This window comes from Trichoderma evansii (genome assembly GCF_050947405.1).
Source record: "Trichoderma evansii strain SZMC 28006 chromosome Unknown GGI43scaffold_2, whole genome shotgun sequence".
NCBI lineage: Eukaryota > Fungi > Ascomycota > Sordariomycetes > Hypocreales > Hypocreaceae > Trichoderma > Trichoderma evansii.
Genome location: NW_028145204.1, coordinates 2,543,849 through 2,563,364, shown reverse-complemented (window position 1 = coordinate 2,563,364; position 19,516 = coordinate 2,543,849). Strand labels below are relative to the sequence as shown.

At 48.8% G+C, this 19,516-nt stretch overlaps 9 protein-coding genes across 9 annotated transcripts; 6 read left to right on the top strand and 3 right to left on the bottom strand.

Moving 5' to 3' along the window:
- Positions 1-80: 80 nt before the first annotated feature.
- On the bottom strand, positions 81-2,984 carry GGI43DRAFT_166941 (patatin-like phospholipase domain-containing protein). The gene is made up of 2 exons (XM_083199641.1): positions 1,791-2,984; positions 81-1,729 (listed from the first exon to the last, which is right to left on the bottom strand). Exons 1-2 carry the CDS (start codon positions 2,770-2,772, stop codon positions 408-410), a joined length of 2,304 nt encoding a protein of 767 aa, XP_083065347.1. The 5' UTR covers positions 2,773-2,984; the 3' UTR covers positions 81-407.
- Positions 2,985-3,857: 873 nt separating this feature from the next.
- On the top strand, positions 3,858-5,094 carry GGI43DRAFT_166914 (uncharacterized protein). Its single transcript, XM_083199637.1, has 2 exons — positions 3,858-4,585; positions 4,649-5,094. The coding sequence occupies exons 1-2, from the start codon at positions 3,922-3,924 to the stop codon at positions 5,038-5,040; spliced, it is 1,056 nt and encodes a 351-aa protein (XP_083065346.1). The 5' UTR covers positions 3,858-3,921; the 3' UTR covers positions 5,041-5,094.
- A 1,067-nt stretch (positions 5,095-6,161) lies between these two features.
- On the top strand, positions 6,162-8,373 carry GGI43DRAFT_166917 (Zn(2+) transporter ZRT3). The gene is made up of 3 exons (XM_083199638.1): positions 6,162-6,407; positions 6,471-6,601; positions 6,688-8,373. The coding sequence occupies exons 1-3, from the start codon at positions 6,338-6,340 to the stop codon at positions 8,056-8,058; spliced, it is 1,572 nt and encodes a 523-aa protein (XP_083065345.1). The 5' UTR covers positions 6,162-6,337; the 3' UTR covers positions 8,059-8,373.
- Positions 8,151-8,571, top strand: GGI43DRAFT_166927 (uncharacterized protein). Its single transcript, XM_083199639.1, has one exon. The coding sequence runs from the start codon at positions 8,244-8,246 to the stop codon at positions 8,454-8,456; it is 213 nt and encodes a 70-aa protein (XP_083065344.1). The 5' UTR covers positions 8,151-8,243; the 3' UTR covers positions 8,457-8,571.
- On the bottom strand, positions 8,373-10,293 carry GGI43DRAFT_166906 (C2H2-type zinc finger protein). Its single transcript, XM_083199636.1, has 2 exons — positions 10,165-10,293; positions 8,373-10,096 (listed from the first exon to the last, which is right to left on the bottom strand). The coding sequence occupies exons 1-2, from the start codon at positions 10,244-10,246 to the stop codon at positions 8,688-8,690; spliced, it is 1,491 nt and encodes a 496-aa protein (XP_083065343.1). The 5' UTR covers positions 10,247-10,293; the 3' UTR covers positions 8,373-8,687.
- Positions 10,294-10,431: 138 nt separating this feature from the next.
- Positions 10,432-11,219, top strand: GGI43DRAFT_166893 (DNA-directed RNA polymerase core subunit RPO26). The gene is made up of 4 exons (XM_083199635.1): positions 10,432-10,581; positions 10,663-10,914; positions 10,974-11,093; positions 11,157-11,219. The coding sequence occupies exons 1-4, from the start codon at positions 10,544-10,546 to the stop codon at positions 11,191-11,193; spliced, it is 447 nt and encodes a 148-aa protein (XP_083065342.1). The 5' UTR covers positions 10,432-10,543; the 3' UTR covers positions 11,194-11,219.
- Positions 11,220-13,114: 1,895 nt separating this feature from the next.
- GGI43DRAFT_166875 (uncharacterized protein) lies at positions 13,115-14,173 on the top strand. Its single transcript, XM_083199634.1, has 3 exons — positions 13,115-13,241; positions 13,300-13,521; positions 13,597-14,173. The coding sequence occupies exons 2-3, from the start codon at positions 13,435-13,437 to the stop codon at positions 13,900-13,902; spliced, it is 393 nt and encodes a 130-aa protein (XP_083065341.1). The 5' UTR covers positions 13,115-13,241; positions 13,300-13,434; the 3' UTR covers positions 13,903-14,173.
- Positions 14,174-15,572, top strand: GGI43DRAFT_166853 (S-formylglutathione hydrolase). The gene is made up of 3 exons (XM_083199633.1): positions 14,174-15,116; positions 15,172-15,276; positions 15,332-15,572. The coding sequence occupies exons 1-3, from the start codon at positions 14,445-14,447 to the stop codon at positions 15,413-15,415; spliced, it is 861 nt and encodes a 286-aa protein (XP_083065340.1). The 5' UTR covers positions 14,174-14,444; the 3' UTR covers positions 15,416-15,572.
- Positions 15,573-16,057: 485 nt separating this feature from the next.
- GGI43DRAFT_429717 (docking domain of Afi1 for Arf3 in vesicle trafficking-domain-containing protein) lies at positions 16,058-19,203 on the bottom strand (the record flags this gene model as incomplete). The annotated part of the gene is made up of 3 exons (XM_083209149.1): positions 17,855-19,203; positions 16,551-17,777; positions 16,058-16,483 (listed from the first exon to the last, which is right to left on the bottom strand). The coding sequence occupies exons 1-3, from the start codon at positions 18,662-18,664 to the stop codon at positions 16,058-16,060; spliced, it is 2,463 nt and encodes an 820-aa protein (XP_083065339.1). The 5' UTR covers positions 18,665-19,203.
- Positions 19,204-19,516: the final 313 nt, after the last annotated feature.

The following is a 19,516-nucleotide window of genomic DNA, read 5'->3' as shown; positions in this document are numbered from 1 at the left end:
AGGCACCCAAATTGGTCCGGGGCAGGTCATCGTCTAAATAGGCATGTCAATTGCTATTGTGAGACGAGACGCCGGAAATAGCATCTCGTAGAAACACCGTGGAAGCACGTAGATGTAGCATACGTTGCAACAAATTCCATGCCCTTCTATGAGTACTAGTAGTAATAATAGGAGTTGCATGTTTGAGATACCTATCACATGTCATTATCATTTTTGGGCCATCTTTCTCGATAAACGTGTCCTTGGTCTAAATTTACAACACTGTCAAGCAGTGATTTGCTGCAACTATTCCGGGTATAAATCAATAAATTCTATGGACAAATTTGTCCCCATCGCTAACACGGATCGCTACTCGTGTGATAAATACTACTGTTATACAGTTATGCGTAAGCACGCCTTCTAAAATCTTAATTGCTGACATCATCCTTCTCTTCGCCGTCTTGCTGCAGTGGCGTAACTTCAGTGTTGTTGGTGAACTCGCCATCCGGATCTGAATCGTCCTCTGTCGCTGTCGCCGATGATGCCATCGCCATCTCTCCCAGCAAAATGCTTCTCAAGTCATCATCGCTATATATCGACTGCATGCTTCCCCTTCTGGCCCATGGTCTAGTTTCTCTCCTCCCCTGGTCTATCAATCTCTCAATCTTGAGTCGGTTCGATATGAACTTGAGCTTGGGAAATGTGCTCTGCTGCCCCTCGTGTATCATTCGGGCCAGTCGCTCTGCATCAGGGTCTGTTAAAAGGCGCCAGTAGTCTGAAGGGATAGATTTGGGCCAGATAGTGACTGTTCCGCCAAACTCCTGCAGCCAAAGCTGGCTCCAATCTTGTCCCAGGGGGCGAGGCAGCAGCTCTGCATGTCTGATAAACTTGAGCCACTTGTTCATGTCAAGTTTAAGGTAATGCTCAATCGCCGACATGAGATATCCACCACGCCAGCCACGTCCCTTGCGGTGAGTAACGGGATGACCAACGGCGCCTCGTGAAGAAAAGAAAAAGAGGTTAATATGTGGGTTGACTTGGCTCACAACGGTAAAGTTGACGTTGAAATGCGTATTCAACGCTTTGATAGGGATATCCGTTCTTAAACTGCCGTCTTTCCACTTGTGGCCGAATGAATACGGTGCCAGTGTCCCATCACGCATCTTCATCATGAGAACAACGGGGTTGAGAATACCGGGGACCGCTGCGGATGCTAGTACGGCAGACCAGATGACGCAATCGGGGCTGGTCAAGTAATTGCAGAGGATAGTTGGAGAGTGAGGGTCGGCCGGCACGCAGCTGACGTTGAGAATGCGACCAGTTCGCTCGTACGCCTCCTTAAATGTCATTGAACCCCTTGTAAACCATGAGCATCGCTCAGCCCAGTCAACCGAGTCAAAACGAGCTCCAGTCTTCCACCACCTGGAGAACCACGTAGTCATTGGTTCGCCGCAGGCTGTAATTCGATACGCCAGCGCTGGCACTAGAAGCTGTTTCAGCTCATCGTTTGTGTGGGTGGCAACAAGGCCTGCTATAAGAGCACCTCCGCTGGTTCCAGTGATGACGTCGGGTAGTAAGTCTGCATCAAGCATCGCCTTCACTACTCCAATATGGTAGTATGCGAAAGTAGCTCCTCCAGACAAGCAGAGTGCTGTTCGTCCGTAGTTGGCATGCATATGCTTGAACAGTATTCTTTTTTCGTCGGCTTCGAGCTGCTCCGTATTGAGCAAGAATCGGAGGCTCTTCTCGACTAAAAGCGGGTTAGCATCTCAATCAAGCACCATCCGTGAAGATAATGACGCAGAACTCACCATCGTCGACGAAATTTTGGACCAGGTTCTTGGTTCCATAGTATGTTTGGCTGTAAAGTCTTGGATTTTCCACACCAACAAAGTTATTCTTGACGCAAGCCTCCAAGAGCGCTCTCAAATCATCAACAACTTTTCGCAGTTCTTGCCGATTGCCGCTTGCTTCGAGAGCTTCTGCCTTGATCCTCGTCTTGCGTATCTGTCCCCATACTCGCTTCACCGTCTTCGAATCATAGTAGGCAAAATCGTCGACCTCTCTCCAATTCTTTCGACCCAAAAACTCATCCAGCTCTTTCGCTGCTTTAACCCAGCTCTCATAGCTAGATGTCCTGCGCATATTTTTGCGCAATATTTCGCGGCGACCGCGCCATGTAAAGAAATGTTCGTAGAACCAAATGTACCACCTCGTAGAAAGATACGCAACGCTCAGTCCAATAAGCCACGAGAAGACGAAGAAAAGAAGCGGCCACTTTGACAGCAAGTATAGGTACCCCTCTCTTGTCTCATCTTTTGTTCTGGTGCCTAATAGTCCCTCTACCGCCGCAGCGCCTTTTCTCCTTTTCTTTGTCCCTCGCTTGCTTCGATAGAGGTTGGGATTTATCGGAGCCCAGTCGTTTTGCGCTGTGACGAACGTGCCCAGAGTCGGGGTCGGGGGTACAGGTAGATCGCCTCCAGCAGCTGCAGCTGCTGCTGCGACTGCTGCGACATCATCCTCGAGGACGCTGCCGGCCACCGAATCCCTCTTAGTCAGGTTGACCGAGCTGACGCTTCTGGGCGATTTTAAGCTGGAAGTGTCGTCGACTGGGCTTTGCAAAGGGTCGGGCGCTTGTAGGGCCCTCTCGAACGCGGCCAGGTCTTCCGGGTCGAGATAGTCGGTATCGATGTTGGGTAGCGCAGACGGATCGAAGGCATCGCGAGGAAATCCGTAGGAGTCGTCGTAGGGAGCGAGCTCAGGAAGAGGCTTCGCCATTGCGCCGTCTGACATGGTGATGCAGATGTGTATTCACGTCTTGTAGGAGCTCATGCATTTCCAAGAAAGGGTAAAAGTAGCCATAGACGGCTCGCATACCAGTTATAGACTGCGCTTCGTGTGATGTTAACAAGAAGTCGTAAGATTAAAGTGCTGTCAAGCTTGGCCCTTTGCGCCTCCAGATACGTATCAAATCGGTCGGCGCATGACGTCTGCGGTGGCCGATTACAGCGGATTTTTGTTGGGACAAGTGGGGAGACTCCCTAATATTTAGCGGAGGGGGCAATTAATCCAAGATGCATCAATGATGGCAGGGCCCACATGGAAACTGCCACAAGCGGTAGGCGGTTGGATTAATTTAGCAGTACGAAGTCTGTAAGCTGGAGAAGAATTGGCTATTCCATATTGGATGCATCATTGATTCTCTTGATATACTCGCATAGCATGTGTTAACTACACAGGTATGCTATTTTCTCAGTTATATGACTGATATAGATAGCGCTTTGTATATCATATTGTATACTGAACTACCTACTTGCAGCACCGAAATGCGCTAGAGGCAGTGCCAGGGATCTCTCATGCACGACTTGCAGCCGCTCCGTGATGGGTCCCTGGTCCTGCACTACGGTAGGTGTTCCTACAGGCCAATATTTCAGGTGATTGAGGCACTGCCGAGAAATGAACATCGGAGGGTTCGCGCTCCTGGAAGTTCGCCATGTTTAAAAAGGAGTATTCATGACCATTTACAAAAGTGCTTATCCCAATAGCTCGTTGAATGCACAAAGTCGCTAAGTGGTATAAGTTATACCAAAGAGTTGTATCCATTTTTGGCCTACGCCAGTTATTAAGCGGCTAGAGTTTTATCCCAAAGCACTTATAGTACTCCAGACGTCTCAGCCATCCCGCCCAGAATTTGATGTCGGTCTCCTGCTCTGTATGAAATATAAATTTCTTGATAGCACGACCATGCACTTTTGAATGCGCCCAGATAGAAGTAGCGGTCAGGCCCATACCAGTGCAATGCCTAATTTATGAGGCGCACTCCGTAGATTATTTAATGCTGTTCGCCTGCTCATGATTAGAACATCCTCTTCACTTCAGTTGGAGCAACTGCAAGTCAAGAAATCATCTAATATTCCATATGCGTCTCGTATTTCTATTGCCATGGAATTGACCGTTCACAAAGTCGATCCAAATGGAGATACGCTACTCATCCTCCGCAACCCAAACGCGCCGTTTGCAGGAGATGCAACCGTTTGGCCCAATGCTCTGCCAAAGTATCGCACAGAGAAACTGAGACGAAATGAGCGAGAATTGAAATTACTCGCACAAGCCCAGCAGTCAACTCCTAATAGCCTGCGAGAAGTCCACTTCCATCTCTCTTCAAAGCATCTCACGCTGACATCGGACTATTTTCGAGGATTGATGGCCCGCAACTGGAAAGAAGCCAACCCAAGCCAAGACTTCGCTTACACTGTAACTGCTGAAGATTGGGATGAAGCTGCATTACTTATGGTCATGAATATCATCCATTGTCAAACATCGGAAATATCCCAAAACGTCGATTCTGAGATGGTTGCCAAAATAGCTGTTATCATCGACTATTACCAATGCCGTAAGGCAGTTAGTTTTTACGTGGAGACATGGATGAAGAATTTTGATGTTAAAGAAATTTCTTCTTGTGGCTATGGAAGAAAGCTTTTGCTTAGGCTTTTCATTTCCCATTTCTTCTTGAATGCTGATGATTTTCACCGATCCACTCAGATTATTATACGCGAAAGCAGAGGTCCAATTCATTCACTAGGACTACTTCCTCAGAATATTATTGGTGAGTTTTACCTCTCATGCTTGAAGATATCGCGATTAGTAGGGTGACTAATTTTCTCTTTAGATGCACTTGAAGATGAAAGGAAACGTCAGGTTTCTGGAATTATCACTGGACTTCATAGGATAATAGAGCAGCCTCAAGAGGAGCCTCAAGAGGACAGCGAAACATGTTCATCTGAATCCTCATCAGGGTCCATTGACGTTCTAGTGAATGCTATGAAAGCAATGAATCTATATGAGCCTAGACCAGCACCTCCTTTTACGGGTTACAGTTTTGCGGCGATTGAAAAAGGTCTTTTTAAAACTCAACGGCCAAAAGATGAACCAGCTTCACGCTCTAAGCGTAAACACAATTTGGGCAGGTGCGAGTTTGGATGGCGAATTCGATGCCTTTTTCCTGATAGAATGCCTGGATTGAAATTGGAGAGATTTATCGATATGAGCAAAAAGACATGAAAGGCAGACTTTTCGGAAGTTGGGCTAATTTTGGGAAATGGTATTGAATTCAGCGTTCATGCGCTTGCTGCAGACCTCCTTCTGGGTTATTTTCATCTTTTATGTCTATTAGGCAGCCCTGAATTGGAGATGAATTAATGAGGGCAAAGATAAGCCATTATACACGTATAATTTCTTCGCATCTGACTGGCCCAGAGCCTTGCGTCTCGTTACAAAACAAGATGCTGTGATTCGTCGCACAGGAATTGCGGCAGGATTTAGCCATCTGCAGTGGGGTGTTGCTTGAACCACATGCGTGAAGTCGGCTCTGCGTGACATGCCACTGATGATCATGCGCTCAAATATCTAAAAATTACCATTTTCCTATGCTGGATCTCACTGGGGATAGAATCGACTTGTTAGGTACTGTTTTCTTTTTGCGCACGGTCATATCTTTAGCAGTGTTGGTTGGGCGTCGTCTTGTCATCTCTTGCATCCCAGCTTTATGTAAGTCGTACAGGTATTGTTTTGTTCCACAAGCATGGGCCGCTGCAGAAACCCTTTGCAGATCTCTTCGTTTCCCTCCTTTCAAAGAAAAAAAAAATGAGACATATAACGGTGCACGCGCCGCCTTGTCTGAACCGTGCACATGTAGGAGGGGGAGATGAGAACCTTGATGAGCAGACAGCTGAGAGACCATCGAGTGATACGGTGTACAGCCGCCGGAGTGTCGCGGGAGAACCTGGATGGCCAGCCAGGCTTGGGTTTGTCATCATGTCACAAAGGTCCAAGAACAGGGCGCTGCTGGTGAAGAAGCCGCTCCAACAGCAGGGAGCGAAATTTCAGCTAGGCAGAACTGGTGAACACTGGAGATTCAAGACGAGGCCAACATCACCATTAAAACGTACAGAGAGCGCTGCTGTTGAACATCAGTTGTTCTACATCACATCGACTACAGCCCACTGACAAAAGCAGCTATATTAATGGCCTAGCGCCCGTCTTCAGGGTGCCATCGCCACCAGAAATCAGAGGCCCCTCATACGTCAGCGCACCCGAAAGCATAACCCGCGCCAACTTTCAGACTTTCTTAGCAGCAACACACACCACACCACCCCATCTGGCAGACACCCATAGAAGAGCGCAGACCTTGCTTTGCAACTACAAAAGACGGCAGCGAGCCTACACCCGCGATCGTCGATATCCGCCAAGAATCCGCAGATCTGCCAGCAGCCGACGTACAGCACCGTTGCCGCCGCAGCCGACCTCGACTCGACTTTGACACTAATCGCGGAGAGAGAGAACGAGAAACAGACTCGCCATGGGGTTGGAGGCGAGGGGTGTCGACAATGACACTCGCGGGTGGATTCTGAGCAGCGTGAGCGGCATAGGTTTGTTGCAATCATTCATTAATGCCATTATCTAGAAAGTTACTGACCTTGATGACCCTGAAGCTTGCGTCTTTGGCGCGTCCATCATCTGCGTCGATGCCTTGGTACGCCTCATCCCGGGCAAGGCCAACTTCCGTATCCAGGACAGCAACATCTTTCTTGCGTGCTCGTTGAGTTTGAGCTTCGGCGTCATGGTGAGTCTTCATTAACCTCGTCTACTTCCTCTCCAATTATACAGTACAGCCGACTGACCGCTGCCCCCTGTCTTCTCTGTTTCTAGCTTTTCTCCTCGTTGTTCAGCATGCTCCCCGAGTCCAAAGAATACTTTAAGCAAGAGGGTTGGACCGATCAAGCTGCCGGTCTTGTCATGATGGGCTTCTTTGCCACAGGCTTTGTCGGCATCCAAGTTGTCTCGCGAATCGTCCACCAGTTTATGCCCTCCCACGTCGTCGACTGCGACCATAGCCACGACGATACTGCCTCTCACGATGGCCATGCCCACCACGCACACTCGGGCCGGGCCCACTCACGATCGAATCGCGGCCGTCGCATGCTCTCTCGAGCCCCTGACAATAAAATCTCTGATATTGCCGAGACTGGTAGTGATGATCAGCAGCTCATTAGCGAATCAACTCCTCTACTCAGCTCAGAGAGCCGTAATGATAATACGACACTGACTCGCCAAATCTCTGCGAGAGATGAAATGATCCAGCGACCCAGCAGTCCCTTGGTGCTTACCCGCAGCCGCACTACTACTGCCGGCGATTCCACGACCCCTAGTAGACGACCTTCCATGTTCGAGGTCCAGAAGCGGGTCATGTCCTTTGTCAAAGACACAAAAGCAAACTGTGACGAATTAGGACCTTGCTTTGGCTACACTGATCCCTGTGGCCAAGAATGCTTCAAGCATCTGAGTAGTCGTGCGGCCAGCAATGCGCGCCCGCTACCAGCTCTCCGCACAGCTAATGGGCATTTCCAAGCTCACCACTCTTTTCATGCGACTCACGATCACACTCACACGGACACCAGCGACGCACCTGTCAGTCCCAGCCGAGTGGCCTCTCGCGACTCCTTGACCCTAACGGATGAGGAGACTAGCGAGAATGGCTTTCCCTGCGAGCAGATGGACGAAGGCGATGTGGAAGCCCAGCATCATCACCACGTCCCTGCTAATGCCTTCCTCGCTATAGGGCTGCAAACATCCATTGCAATTGCTCTGCATAAATTCCCAGAAGGATTCATCACCTACGCAACAAACCACGCAAACCCTGCCCTAGGACTCAATGTCTTCATGGCTCTATTCGTTCACAACATCTCCGAAGGCTTTGCCATGGCTTTGCCCCTCTACATGGCTCTTGGTTCCCGCTTGCGAGCCATGGTCTGGTCGGCTATCCTAGGTGGCCTGTCCCAGCCTCTCGGAGCGGGCATTGCGGCCTTGTGGTTCAAACTTGCCAACAAGACACACATGACTCCGAATGCGGTGGCGTACGGATGTCTTTTCGCCTTGACTTCGGGCATCATGGTTAGTGTTGGCCTGCAGCTCTTTGTGGAAAGTCTTAGCCTTAACCATGATCGCAACATGTGCATGTTCTTTGCTTTCCTTGGCATGTCTCTATTAGGTTTGAGCAATGCCCTCTTTGCAGATCACTAACACGCATATGAATATATATGCGCGTGCTTTCCGATAAATTACATGATGCAGCAGAGTGCATATATCACTTATAGGGCCTGAAATGGTTGCTTTCCTTTCTATTTCTAATATGATACGGGCTCCTCGTTTTCTTATGTTTTGTCCACGATGCATTGGGATTTTTTTATTCTTGGCTGCACTAGACTATGGATCAGGGAGTAATCGGGAAACGTTTGTGGGATATCCTTACTTTTCTTGTTCTTTTCTGTCTTTATTCCTTTGGTTTTTCGAATGCCATTCTCACGGCAGTGACTGAATGGCGTGGGATATGGCGTGCGGTCATAAATGGCTGTTACGGACATCGTTACATGAAGAAATTAGAAGCGACACAGAAGCATTGTTTTGCATTGACTGGTTAGTACTTAGGATATGGGACGGTTTTGGCAGATCAATTAAAAATACCATTTGGTATTAAAGTATTTTGTTTCTTTATTTCTTGTCATTGTTCGTTACAGTCGTGATGTCTTGCTGACAGTATCTATCTATATCGTGGCTAATACTTGTCTAAGTGCCATAGAAATACGTCCAGTTATTTGTATATACATATTACCCATTACCCCCTTGTAATCTAATACCAGATTGTGCTGAGTCTAAAATCCGCCCAGTGTTGGGTCGATATTTCCATCTAAGCCTGGTTCTCCGTGGGCTAACATCATCAGATTTGCATCATCGTCGATCCAGCCGTCCTGAGAAACCCCGTATGTCATTTGTGAAGTAAAAATTTCTCCCTGTGAAAAGTCTTCTGGCCAAGACTGTTCGATGGTATTTACTTCAGGGTCAAACATGACAGGGTTGGTAAATGGCATTGAATCGACGGTAGTATCAATGGTAGTTATGGGGTGTACGGCTGCGACGTGAGCGTTTAGGTCGTAGTATCGGATAAATCCTTCGCTACACTGGGGGCATCGGAGGGTTTGCTTCTTAACGTTGGTGACGCCGGAGATTTCGTCAATGACGTCTGTGGGAGTTGACTTATCTGGTTTGGATAGCTTCGGCCGCTCTTGACCAAGGTGGATAAAGCGAATATGGTCCTCTAATCGCACTTTTGTGCTGAATTTGTCGCCACAACCTTGGTCGTTGGTCCAGGCCTCGAGTCCGGGGCCGGTTAATTCGACTTCGCCGCAGATGAAGCGGAATCCTTCGTGAGCTGTACGGAAATGGACATTCAAGTTCGATTTCTTTGTAAATTTCTTGTCGCAGCCGGGATATGAGCAAGCTACCGTCTTGCGATCTTGAACTGTCTTCCCGGAGTGGTGAATTTCGATATGTGTTTCCAGCTCCCATAATGAACTTGATTTGTAGTCGCAAAACATGCAGTTTTGGTGTTCTTGCCGCATATGTGACTGAAGCTGTGTATCTGTCGTGAAGCCAACTCTATATGTCGTCCCATCCTCTCGCATCTGTGGTGCACACTCCATACACCAATACTTGAGCGGCCCATGTTCCCTTTCCCGATGTCTATTGAGTGCTCCTTTGGAATCGAACGCAGATATGCATCCCGGTTCTGGGCATTGGTGCGCTGGCAAGCCTTGATGTTCTTTTCTCACATGTTTGTTGAGCGTTTCCTTCTTTCTAAAGCTCTGGCCACAATCCTGACAACGAAATCTGTCGGCTCCCTCATGGACTAGCTGGTGACGTTTTAATCGTGTGCCTGTTACGAAGCTCTTTCCACAACCATCCCTCTGGCAGACATATTTGCGGTCATTGGTATGCACGGCCTTGATGTGCTGTTTCAAGTGCTTATCTTCGATGTAATCTTTAGTACAACCGTCGTAGGGACATTTATGAGGTCGTGAGTTGGTATGAGAATTCATATGGTCTCTCAACCGAGCTGGACGATTGAAGCTTTTCGTACATCCTGGCCAAGAGCATGCCAGCGTCTTGTAATCTGACGGAAATTTTGTTCGCGGTGTTGTCGCAGCTGTAACTGTAGATTCGACTCCCACACTTGATCCAGGACTTGAAATTGGAGTGTAATCGTCATCGCCTTCGTCGATATCTAATATTGCATCAGTGACATTAGCTTTTTTTCCGCAGTGAAGCTTCATCATAAGGTTATATTCGTACATGAGGCTCCAATACCGCCGACCTTCAGCCTCTTGGAGCGAGGCGTGCTGGGCGCCTCCTCCGCAGCCGCTCGTTTGCTCATGGTCGCTTGTCAATTGCTATAAAATTGTGGCATGTCGTCGAGCTTGCTCAATGGCAGAAATTGGGAACTTTTTGAGTGGGTCACGGGGCGATAAGATAAACAAACTGCAGGACGGCCCCAGCAGAGAAAGCGCTAACAGCGACCCGCCCATATTCTAGCAGCTAGAGCCGGGGAAGCTACGGAAAAACTAACCTCCCCTGCAGTAACAACTTTTTTTGCGAGGCTGAGAATTGAACCGCCAGCAATCCCAAGCCTCCTACCAAACACTCAACTTTTCAAGACTTTAGTGTTTTCAAGATGTCTGACTTTGGCGATGATGATGTTAGCGTTGGCGGGTAAGTACATTCATGCGCCTAAAACAAGGACAAAAGGTGAAGAAAAAGCTTTTGGATAGGCGGCTGACCCCTTACGCACAGCGACGAGCCCGTGTTGGAAGAAGAGGAGGTGAACGAGTTCTACGAGCCCGAAGTTGGCGAGGATGATGATAACGAGCATGCGAACGACCAAGACCACATTGTTATTTCTGGGGACCCATCTGCGGCTGCAAACGCTTCCAAGGACAAGTCAGTGAAGGACAAGAAGATTCCCGACGACCAGCGCACGACAACGCCGTACATGACAAAATATGAGAGGGCACGTATTCTGGGCACGCGCGCCTTGCAGATCAGGTTGGTCTTGAAAGATTGAGAGCGTGGCGCCTATAGGTGTGCTAACTGGGTGGCTATAGCATGAACGCGCCTGTGCTGGTAGATCTCGAGGGTGAGACGGATCCTTTACAGATTGCAATCAAGGAGTTACGGGAGAAGAAGATTCCTTTGATCGTACGAAGATATATGCCTGATGGATAGTAAGTCAAATACTGGCAAGGCTAAAACGACCAAGGAAATGCATATGTCTAACACCATTCAAGCTACGAGGACTGGACTTGCGAAGAGCTTCTTCAGTAAACGAAACAGGACTTAGCAAAGACGAAAGCGGCTACACCAGAGGTTACTCGATTCAAGTTAACACTTGCCGGCTCCACGTATGGAGTCTGACGAGCACCGACGCCGCGACTAATCCACCTTTTCGTCTTCTCGAGTAAAGAAATTTGTTCATCAGCGTGGCGTTTCGAGATTCGACTACATTCGTCGCTTGTTTAAGATAAAATAAAAAGATAGCAAGTTGTTCGGCCAAGCATTGTGTCATTCTGTCTATGAATGCGGCACCAGAATGATCTTGGCTGTGGGCCAGATGCCTTTCTACCACCAGCCTTGACACTCTGGCGTATGCATCCGCAAAAGAGATCTCTGCATAACTAGAGGAATGGACGAAGGAGCTATGACCAATGCGGGTGCAACACTCAGACTCTGGATTGCTTGGATAAGAGTCCTAGATCTGGACTGTATGGATTGGTTAAAAACTACTGCGGTAGGGAAGCTATATTACATGGATTGCTGCAAAGTATAACGGTACAATAATAGATGTCAGCGAAGAAAAAAAAGTAAAATTGATTATTTCTTTCACGTTGCAGAGCAATCTGGCGATCATCTACCAGGGACTGTAGACGACACTTGCGCGCTGTAACGTAGCAGCCGTAATCATACGAGCAATGGCATGCAATTTTGGGCGCAGCATTAGGCTCGTGAGCAACAAACCCATAATCCGTGTGGATCATCATGTCTTTGTCGTTGTTATAGCTGCGTACGTTTCTGCCAGGCCATGTGTCTCTCTAAGATCCTGAGTGATTTTCAAGTCGCTATGGTTATAGCAAGGCCAAGATGGGATGAAAAGCAACTAGAGAATTAATGAAACAAAATTGAAGACGAAATCTTAATAGAATATACAGGAACAAGGCCTTCGATAGAATTCAGTATAAAAACTAGTGCAATGCAATCAACACGATGGGCCATCGGCTGCTACCACGCTAAAGGTCCCCGCTACGGTTTTAGTCCACCCTAAAAATAGCGGCGAGATGCAAAAGTACATGGGAGCACGCTCAGTGACATCATCACGCTTCGGGCAGATGAGATTGGCTCTCAAACACAAGATCTCTTTGTTTATTATTGTTGCTGCTGCCGCCGTTGTTTATTAAAAGCGCAGATTAATTCTCTCTTTCGGAAATTTCCTCGAAATGGTATTGGCTACATAAAATTAAGATGTGCATACATGCAGCACTACCAGCGAATGCTAATGACCTCATGCCACTGCCGCCCCATAAGCCAGCGGCGGAGAATTAAGGGTCTAAAATGCGGTTCCTGCATGCATATACGAGTCTGTCTGCGCTGGCTTCTCAGAAAGCAGACCCTTTTAGATATTGAATACGGGAGTTGTGAGATTGAGTGAGGTGTTGAGATTGCATGTAGCATCTCCAGCAGTGCCTTTGCTCCACTAGACAAACTTCGTTATCAATTGCAATGTACTTTTTGTTGGATCTATCCCAAGAGCGACAAGAAAAGCCAAAGCCAGCCAATGGCCATCCCATAACGCCAGCATTCCTCCCTCGTATTCCCTCCCTCGACATGCTGATATCCTCGCCGCAAGACATCCGGCGATCGGCTGGTCCTTCGTCTGCCAAGCCAAGCGTATGACGTCGAGCCACCCACAGACGAAGATCGACAGCCATGACACGAACCGCTCTGCCCAAACCACCTCGTAATGTCTCACGGGCCTTTCCCGATTAGACCCTATTTTCATGGGAGATCGTGCAGTGTACACATCCTACGGACGGTACAGAGTACCTGGCATTACACTGGAATTTGCCCTATCACCGTGTATCACACTTTTGCTAACGTCCGGGTGGCTGCTTAGGGGTCCGTGCCCAAATACGGGGTGACTTTTGCTGCGGCTTGTCGGATCTACTGCTGAGTGGACAGACGTCGGAATCTTTGCTACAAGGTTATTGCTGGCAAGTGGGAGAGGGAGAAAGGACGGGAGAAGGAGAAAAAGGTGGGTGGCGCATTACGTCGGTCCAGTCAGCGAGGCGAAAGGATACACAACGGCGGGTGTATAAATGGTTGGATCTGTTCCACGAAAAGGAAGCTCACGAGATTTTCTGAGACAAACATCGACAGATATCACACACCGCTATCCACCAGTTATAAGACATTGGGTCTACCCTGAAGATCCTTTGATTTATTCTTAACTATACCAATACTGCAAAAGCGCCATCAAGAGACTCAACTTCAAACTTACGTACAACATTCACAATGAAGTTCTCAACCATCGTCGCCACAGCTGTTTCCTCAGCCATTGCCGTCTCCGGCACCCCCATCCAGAAGCGCGAAGTCGGCGGCGTATGTCTCTCTTTAAACTAGCTTCTCATATTCTTACTATATTCCTCAAATCTAACTTGAAATCTCTTTCCACAGCTCCTCTTATGCACCGGCGCCAACGCAACCGGCACCTGCAACTACGCCGTCTACGAGCTCAAGACATGCCACCAGCTGCCCGCGCCCTTCCACCACAACACCAGCACTTTTGCGCCCGACGGCGAAGATTTTGAGTGCTTCCCCCGTATCGGCGACTGTGGTTCTATCTGCACCAGCCCTACGGGATGCACTTTCGGTGCTGTCGACTTCAACTACAAGAACAAGTTTGACCTTGGTGCCATTAAGTGGAATACCTTGATTTCCAGCTTTGACTGCGAGTTGAAGACGCCTCCGACCACCTCTTAATACAAAAGAAAACAAAAGAAAAAACATCAATCCTTTAAAGAATTTCCTTTTTTAACCTTTTTTCATCTCTTTTAATTGAGCGAGTTATGCGAGGCAAACAGACGCCTCTCTTCTCTCAATAGCAAGGGAAAATCGATACTTGCCCCTCTTTTTACCGGAACAACAAAGAGGAGCAGAAATGACATGCATAATGATACTTCTTTAGTAATGAGTCTGGGCAGAGTTTTTTTTGTTTTTTTTTTTTGTTTTCTGCTTTGGAAATGATATGGCGTTTATACTATTATCCGATGCTGCTGTTTTGATACTTTTTTTCGGACATTTTTCGGGGCGTCATGATGATGGAAATTATAGAGGTTTTGGAGGGGCACAGCTATGGTGGGGTAATAAATAGCAACAATCAATCAAACGATTCGATCAAATAGTAGCATCTCATAAGTACTGAGTGGCTCATTTCATATTAAACAGCAACACCCACTCACTCCCATTCTCAAGTAAACCACACAATCTGCTGTAAATACTCATCACAAACACCAACAAACACCATGGCAGACATCACCACCAACGCCACCATCCACTCCTTTGGCGGCCGCTTCCTCAAGCTCACCCACCAATCGAGCGTCACCGGCGGCCCCATGAACTTTACGCTCTTCCTCCCTGCCGGAATCTCAGCCTCTGAACCAGCCCCCCTGCTCATCTACCTCTCCGGCCTGACCTGCACCCCAGACAACGTCACCGAGAAGGGCTTCTTCCAAGCCCACGCCGCGCCCCTCAAGCTCGCGCTCCTCTACCCGGACACTTCTCCCCGTGGAACGAACCACCCCGGTGAACATGATTCCTGGGACTTTGGCAGCGCGGCTTCTTTCTACATCAACGCCACACAAGAGCCATGGTCGAAGAACTACCAGATGGAGACGTACATTACCCAGGAGCTGCCCGACCTCGTCTTCTCCAACTTCAAGGAGCTGGATCCCAAGCGTGTGTCCATTTCGGGCCACTCTATGGGAGGACATGGTGCTTTGACGCTGTACCTTAAGAACCCGGGCAAATACCAGAGCGTCAGCGCCTGGGCGCCCATCACGAACCCGTCAGCGTGTCCTTGGGGAGAGAAGGCCTTTACGGGGTACCTCGGCAAGGATAAGGAGGAGTGGAAGAAGCATGATGCGACGGAGCTGGTGAAGCACTGGAAGGGCCCATTGAACGCCTTGCTTGACGTGGTATGTTTTGTATGAGAGGAAGCTATATTAGCTTTTGCTAATTTGGGAATTCTAGGGCACTGCCGACAACTTTTACAAGCAGAGACAGCTTCTCCCCGAGAACTTTGCCGAGGCTACCAAGGCAACGGGTATCCAGGGCTTGCAACTGCGCTACCAAGAGGTACATTTGAGTTCAAAAGTTCTTTTACTGAATGACGCTGATTTAATAATTGTAGGGCTACGACCACTCATACTTCTTCATCTCTACTTTTGGTGAGGATCACATTAAGCATCATGCTGTACATCTGGGTCTCCTATAAGGAATTATGAAAGACATGCATGATTTATGAAAGGTATATGCATCGTTAAAGAAGCAAAGGTTGTTGATAGGAAAAAAAAGTCAACCAGTCAAAAATTTGTATAATATGATGAAATGACGAGTTTGTTCAAGTTCGGTTGTTATATATAAGCAACACATGCTGCGTATAAGGGCACTCAAATTATCATCCCGAGAAAGAAAATGCGTATTTCAAGTGCGCTATATGAAGAACATGCCTTTAATTATCTCACAAATGTCTGTTATATGTGCTCTAAAGAAAAGAGGGCCAAAAAAACTCCTAGCAAAATCTTTCATTCATAAAAGGTTTCCTCTCTTTGGGTTCAGCTGAAAGAAAGAGGAAGTAATTAAAAAATGGATCGTATTCCATCTTATCGTACCAACGGCGACTCTGTTGCGCCTCTCGACAGTTTCGCCCAAACACTCAATAATAATAAGAATCATCAAAGTAGCAGACATAATAAGAATAGATAGCGGTAGACACAGTCATTCCATCATTGCTCGCTAACATATACTCTTGCACCAATGCACGCTGATATATGTGTTCCCAAATAAATATGCCGCAGCAGCCCTCTCCCGCTCATACAAAACAAAACTCCCTCGCAAATTTCATTCATAGAGAGCTTCAGCTTATCATCTTCTCCATAACAGGGCTCAGAACGAGACCCTCCTTCTCCGACTTAAACTTAATCTCCGTCTCAGCTTCGCGACGAATCCGCTTATAGGCCAACTTCTCAAACTGGCTGAGACTCTTCCACCAGTGCTGTCCAGCTTCATGATCGGAGATTCGCTCCAGCAAATCAGCCGTCTTGATGCGCACTTCGCGGTCCTTATGGAACAGACCCAGCGCAATGTAGAAAAGTCCGGCGTGCGACTCGGGCGCTACATCCAGAAGCAAGCATATCTCCTCGTACGAGTGGATATGTTTGGACAGCGTCAGGTAGATATCCTTGCTCTGTGAAGGTGTCAGGCGCTGCATGCGAAGACGGTCATGCATGTGAGCCAAGTCTAGTCCCTTCAGCGGGCGAACAGTGTATATCCGTGCGAGATCCTGAAATCATGACTCAGTTAGTTACTACTCAACGCGCGTAAAAGGGGAGTTTTGGAAGAATCTTTACCTGAATATAGCTGTAGTAGCTGCGTGTATTACGCCAGCCCTCAATTCTCGTCACATTGCCGGCCAGCTCCTTAAACTTCGCAGTGTCATCTGCCCACACGTATCCATGACCACTGGCCCCCGGCAACGCCAGATCTTGATCTTGGCCCCCAATGTACAGAGCAGAAGCGCTATACACGCTCTCCTCGAATTGGGCCGCAATTCTGGTAAATCTGTTGACCCAGTCGCGCCACTTAGCTCGGATAACCCGTTCGCCGTGCCTTGCCGCAATGCTCCTAAGAATGTCCGACATAAAGGCCGCGTCGCCCGTCAGGTCCTGCACATTATTGGAAACCCCACTAGCGGTGTTTGCGAGACTGGGATGTTGCTGCTGGAAGTAAATCAATCCTTCGGTAACTGGCGCCATCTCAATCTTGCTACTAATCTTGATGCGGCCGCTGGGCAAATCGCACAAGACGTCCCACCATTCTGGATGAAGCTCAAAAGTAGGATTGGTAACACCAGCAATGAATCCCGGCACGTTGAGCAAATCTTCCACTTTGGTCAAGTCGGTATAAGGGAAAGCATGCCGGGTAAACCCCCGGAGGATGCCACCAGACACGAGAGCACATGCTGCGAGAACCGCTTCAGCCACATCCCCGGAAGGCATATTGTGGCCCAGGAAGATGACTCTTTTCTGGGTGAGTAGCCCATTGATCAGCACAATGATGGGATGCGTATTGGCTCCATTCGTCGTCAGATGGGGGTGAAGCGCAAACGGCTGGGGAGACTTGGCGTGAGCCTCTGAAAAGTTTTGTATCAACTTGATGAGCGAGAAGTCGCCCACAGTCTCCGGCATGACAGCGGTGGGTACTTTGATAGGGATAGGAATGCCCTTATACATGACCTTACTCTCAAATTCGTGGGTGTCTCTGGCCACAGAATACGTCGACTGCCCACCGCCCTCGACGTGAGCTTTGGTGCCGGCCCTCGAGATGCCGCCAGTGACCTCGCCAGATCCCGTAGTGGCAGTTTCGACTCTTTCCTCAGCCATACGCATCTGGATTATACGCTCAAACTTTTCGACGAACAAATCTTTGTTGTCGCTAGCAAGCAGCAGGTTTCTCTCAAGCAAGCTTAGCTTGGGCATAAGAGATAGGTCCATGTTGTTGACCGCGTCATACAACATAGATAGAGTCTCAGGCACTGGAGACTTGTAATACTCTTCCAATGCGAGGAGTAAAAGTGGCTGCACAAGAGCAATTGATGTCAGTTTACAAAGTCTAACATCAAACATCAAACCATCGGACAACATTGATCACATACCTTGTATATATGCAAGAAAGGATGTCTCGTACAGATGGCCATCGCCTTGACAATGGCTCCTCTTTTTACTGATTTGTCGTGCTTGGTATTGACCAAATTAAGCACATAGATAAGTGGCGGGCCTTCTAAGCCGTCGGGCTCATCATCTGAGGACTCGTCGTCATCGTCATCCAAATCATCTTCGCTCTCCTCCGATTCTTCTTCAGATTCGCCCTCGGGGACCAGCCCCGCCTCCTTATCTCGGCGTCTCTGCCTTCGAGCTTTCCTCCTTGCTTTGGCCTTGCGTTCTTCGTCTTCATCTTCCGGCGATGTATCCTTGTGGAGGAAGAACATTGTCCAATCCTGATTACGCGCGTGGGCCTGATCTGGAAGCATCAGTTCAGCCAACATGTTCTCGTCTCCGGTGATGGCGACCGGGTATTGATGTTCCATGACTGGACCGCGGTCAATGTCAAACGACGCCACCAAGATATACTCGACATGGTTGGCGTCTGATCCACGAGGATATTGTGATCGAACTCGCTTCTGAGGGTATGATCCTTCGTTCGTTCGGCGTGCTGCTGAGAGGGATGAGTGCTGTGAAGATGGCCCAATGGAAGAAGCTTTAGACTTCATGCTCGGATCCGAAGTCCGGTCTGTTTCGGCCATGGGGGGCTGCGGCGACTTTGATGGGCGCGAATGGAAGGACATTTGCGATGGAGAGCGCGACGGGGGAAATGAGGAGAGTGAGGTTCGGCGGTGGTGAGGCAGCGAAACGTTCGAGCTGCTTGCGCCGTTTGAACGAGAGGCGTAGGGAAGAGCTGCCGCCATTGTTCAAGTGCCTCCCCGCCGGCCAGTGTCTTGTTGGATGCTGCACCAGTATACCAAATCGCCCGTCTCTATTTGTGCTTTCCCCAAGGATAACTGAAGCTCGTCAATCGTATGATTTAGCTTAAAGGCTGTCGAGATTAATCCTTTGGATTCGACCGCTCTCCGGGTTCGTCGTCGTTTATTGCGCAGGGACAGCTATCTGGCTCGAGCGGTCTATGGGAGTGGTCGCTGCCAGGGTATGTTCGCACTCTATACGCTTTTCTGTGGTGGTGGTGATGCTATCCACCCCGCATGTAGCAGCTGCGTCGCAATGGCACGCGCGCGCCGAGGGCCCAGCAGCAGCGTCAAGCAGCAGATGGAGAGGCCAATGGACGGATGAGCGATCGCGAGAGCCTTGGAAGCATCGTCTGCAGCATTTGCGCCGAGTGCTCTTGGGAGAAAGTCGAGACAGGGGCTGCTGTATTTACGTTAGTGTCACCCAAAAGGGGAAATGTGGTGTAGGGGACTGAGGAGAGTGGATCTGTGATTCAAGGCCTTGGAGCCTTCGAGGGCCGTTCCTGCTAGTGCCTGTTACAGCACCTGTTTCTCAGAGCGCTTAGCGCATCCACGGCCCTCTTCTAGTGGGCGAGGCGCTGTGTTAGCGCCTGGAAAGGCGGTCGTGTTCAGAAAAGATGGGTGTTTAGTGGTGACGCTACTCCCGTGGCTGAGACGCTTCCGCCATCGTCTGGGAAGCCCAACTTGTGCAAGCGCGCTCCTCGCGCCACACTCACCAGCCACACCACACCACTACGGCTGCAAGTGACCCTGACAACGGAGCCAGCAGCTGGCTTTGTTTACTTGGCTGCATCTCGA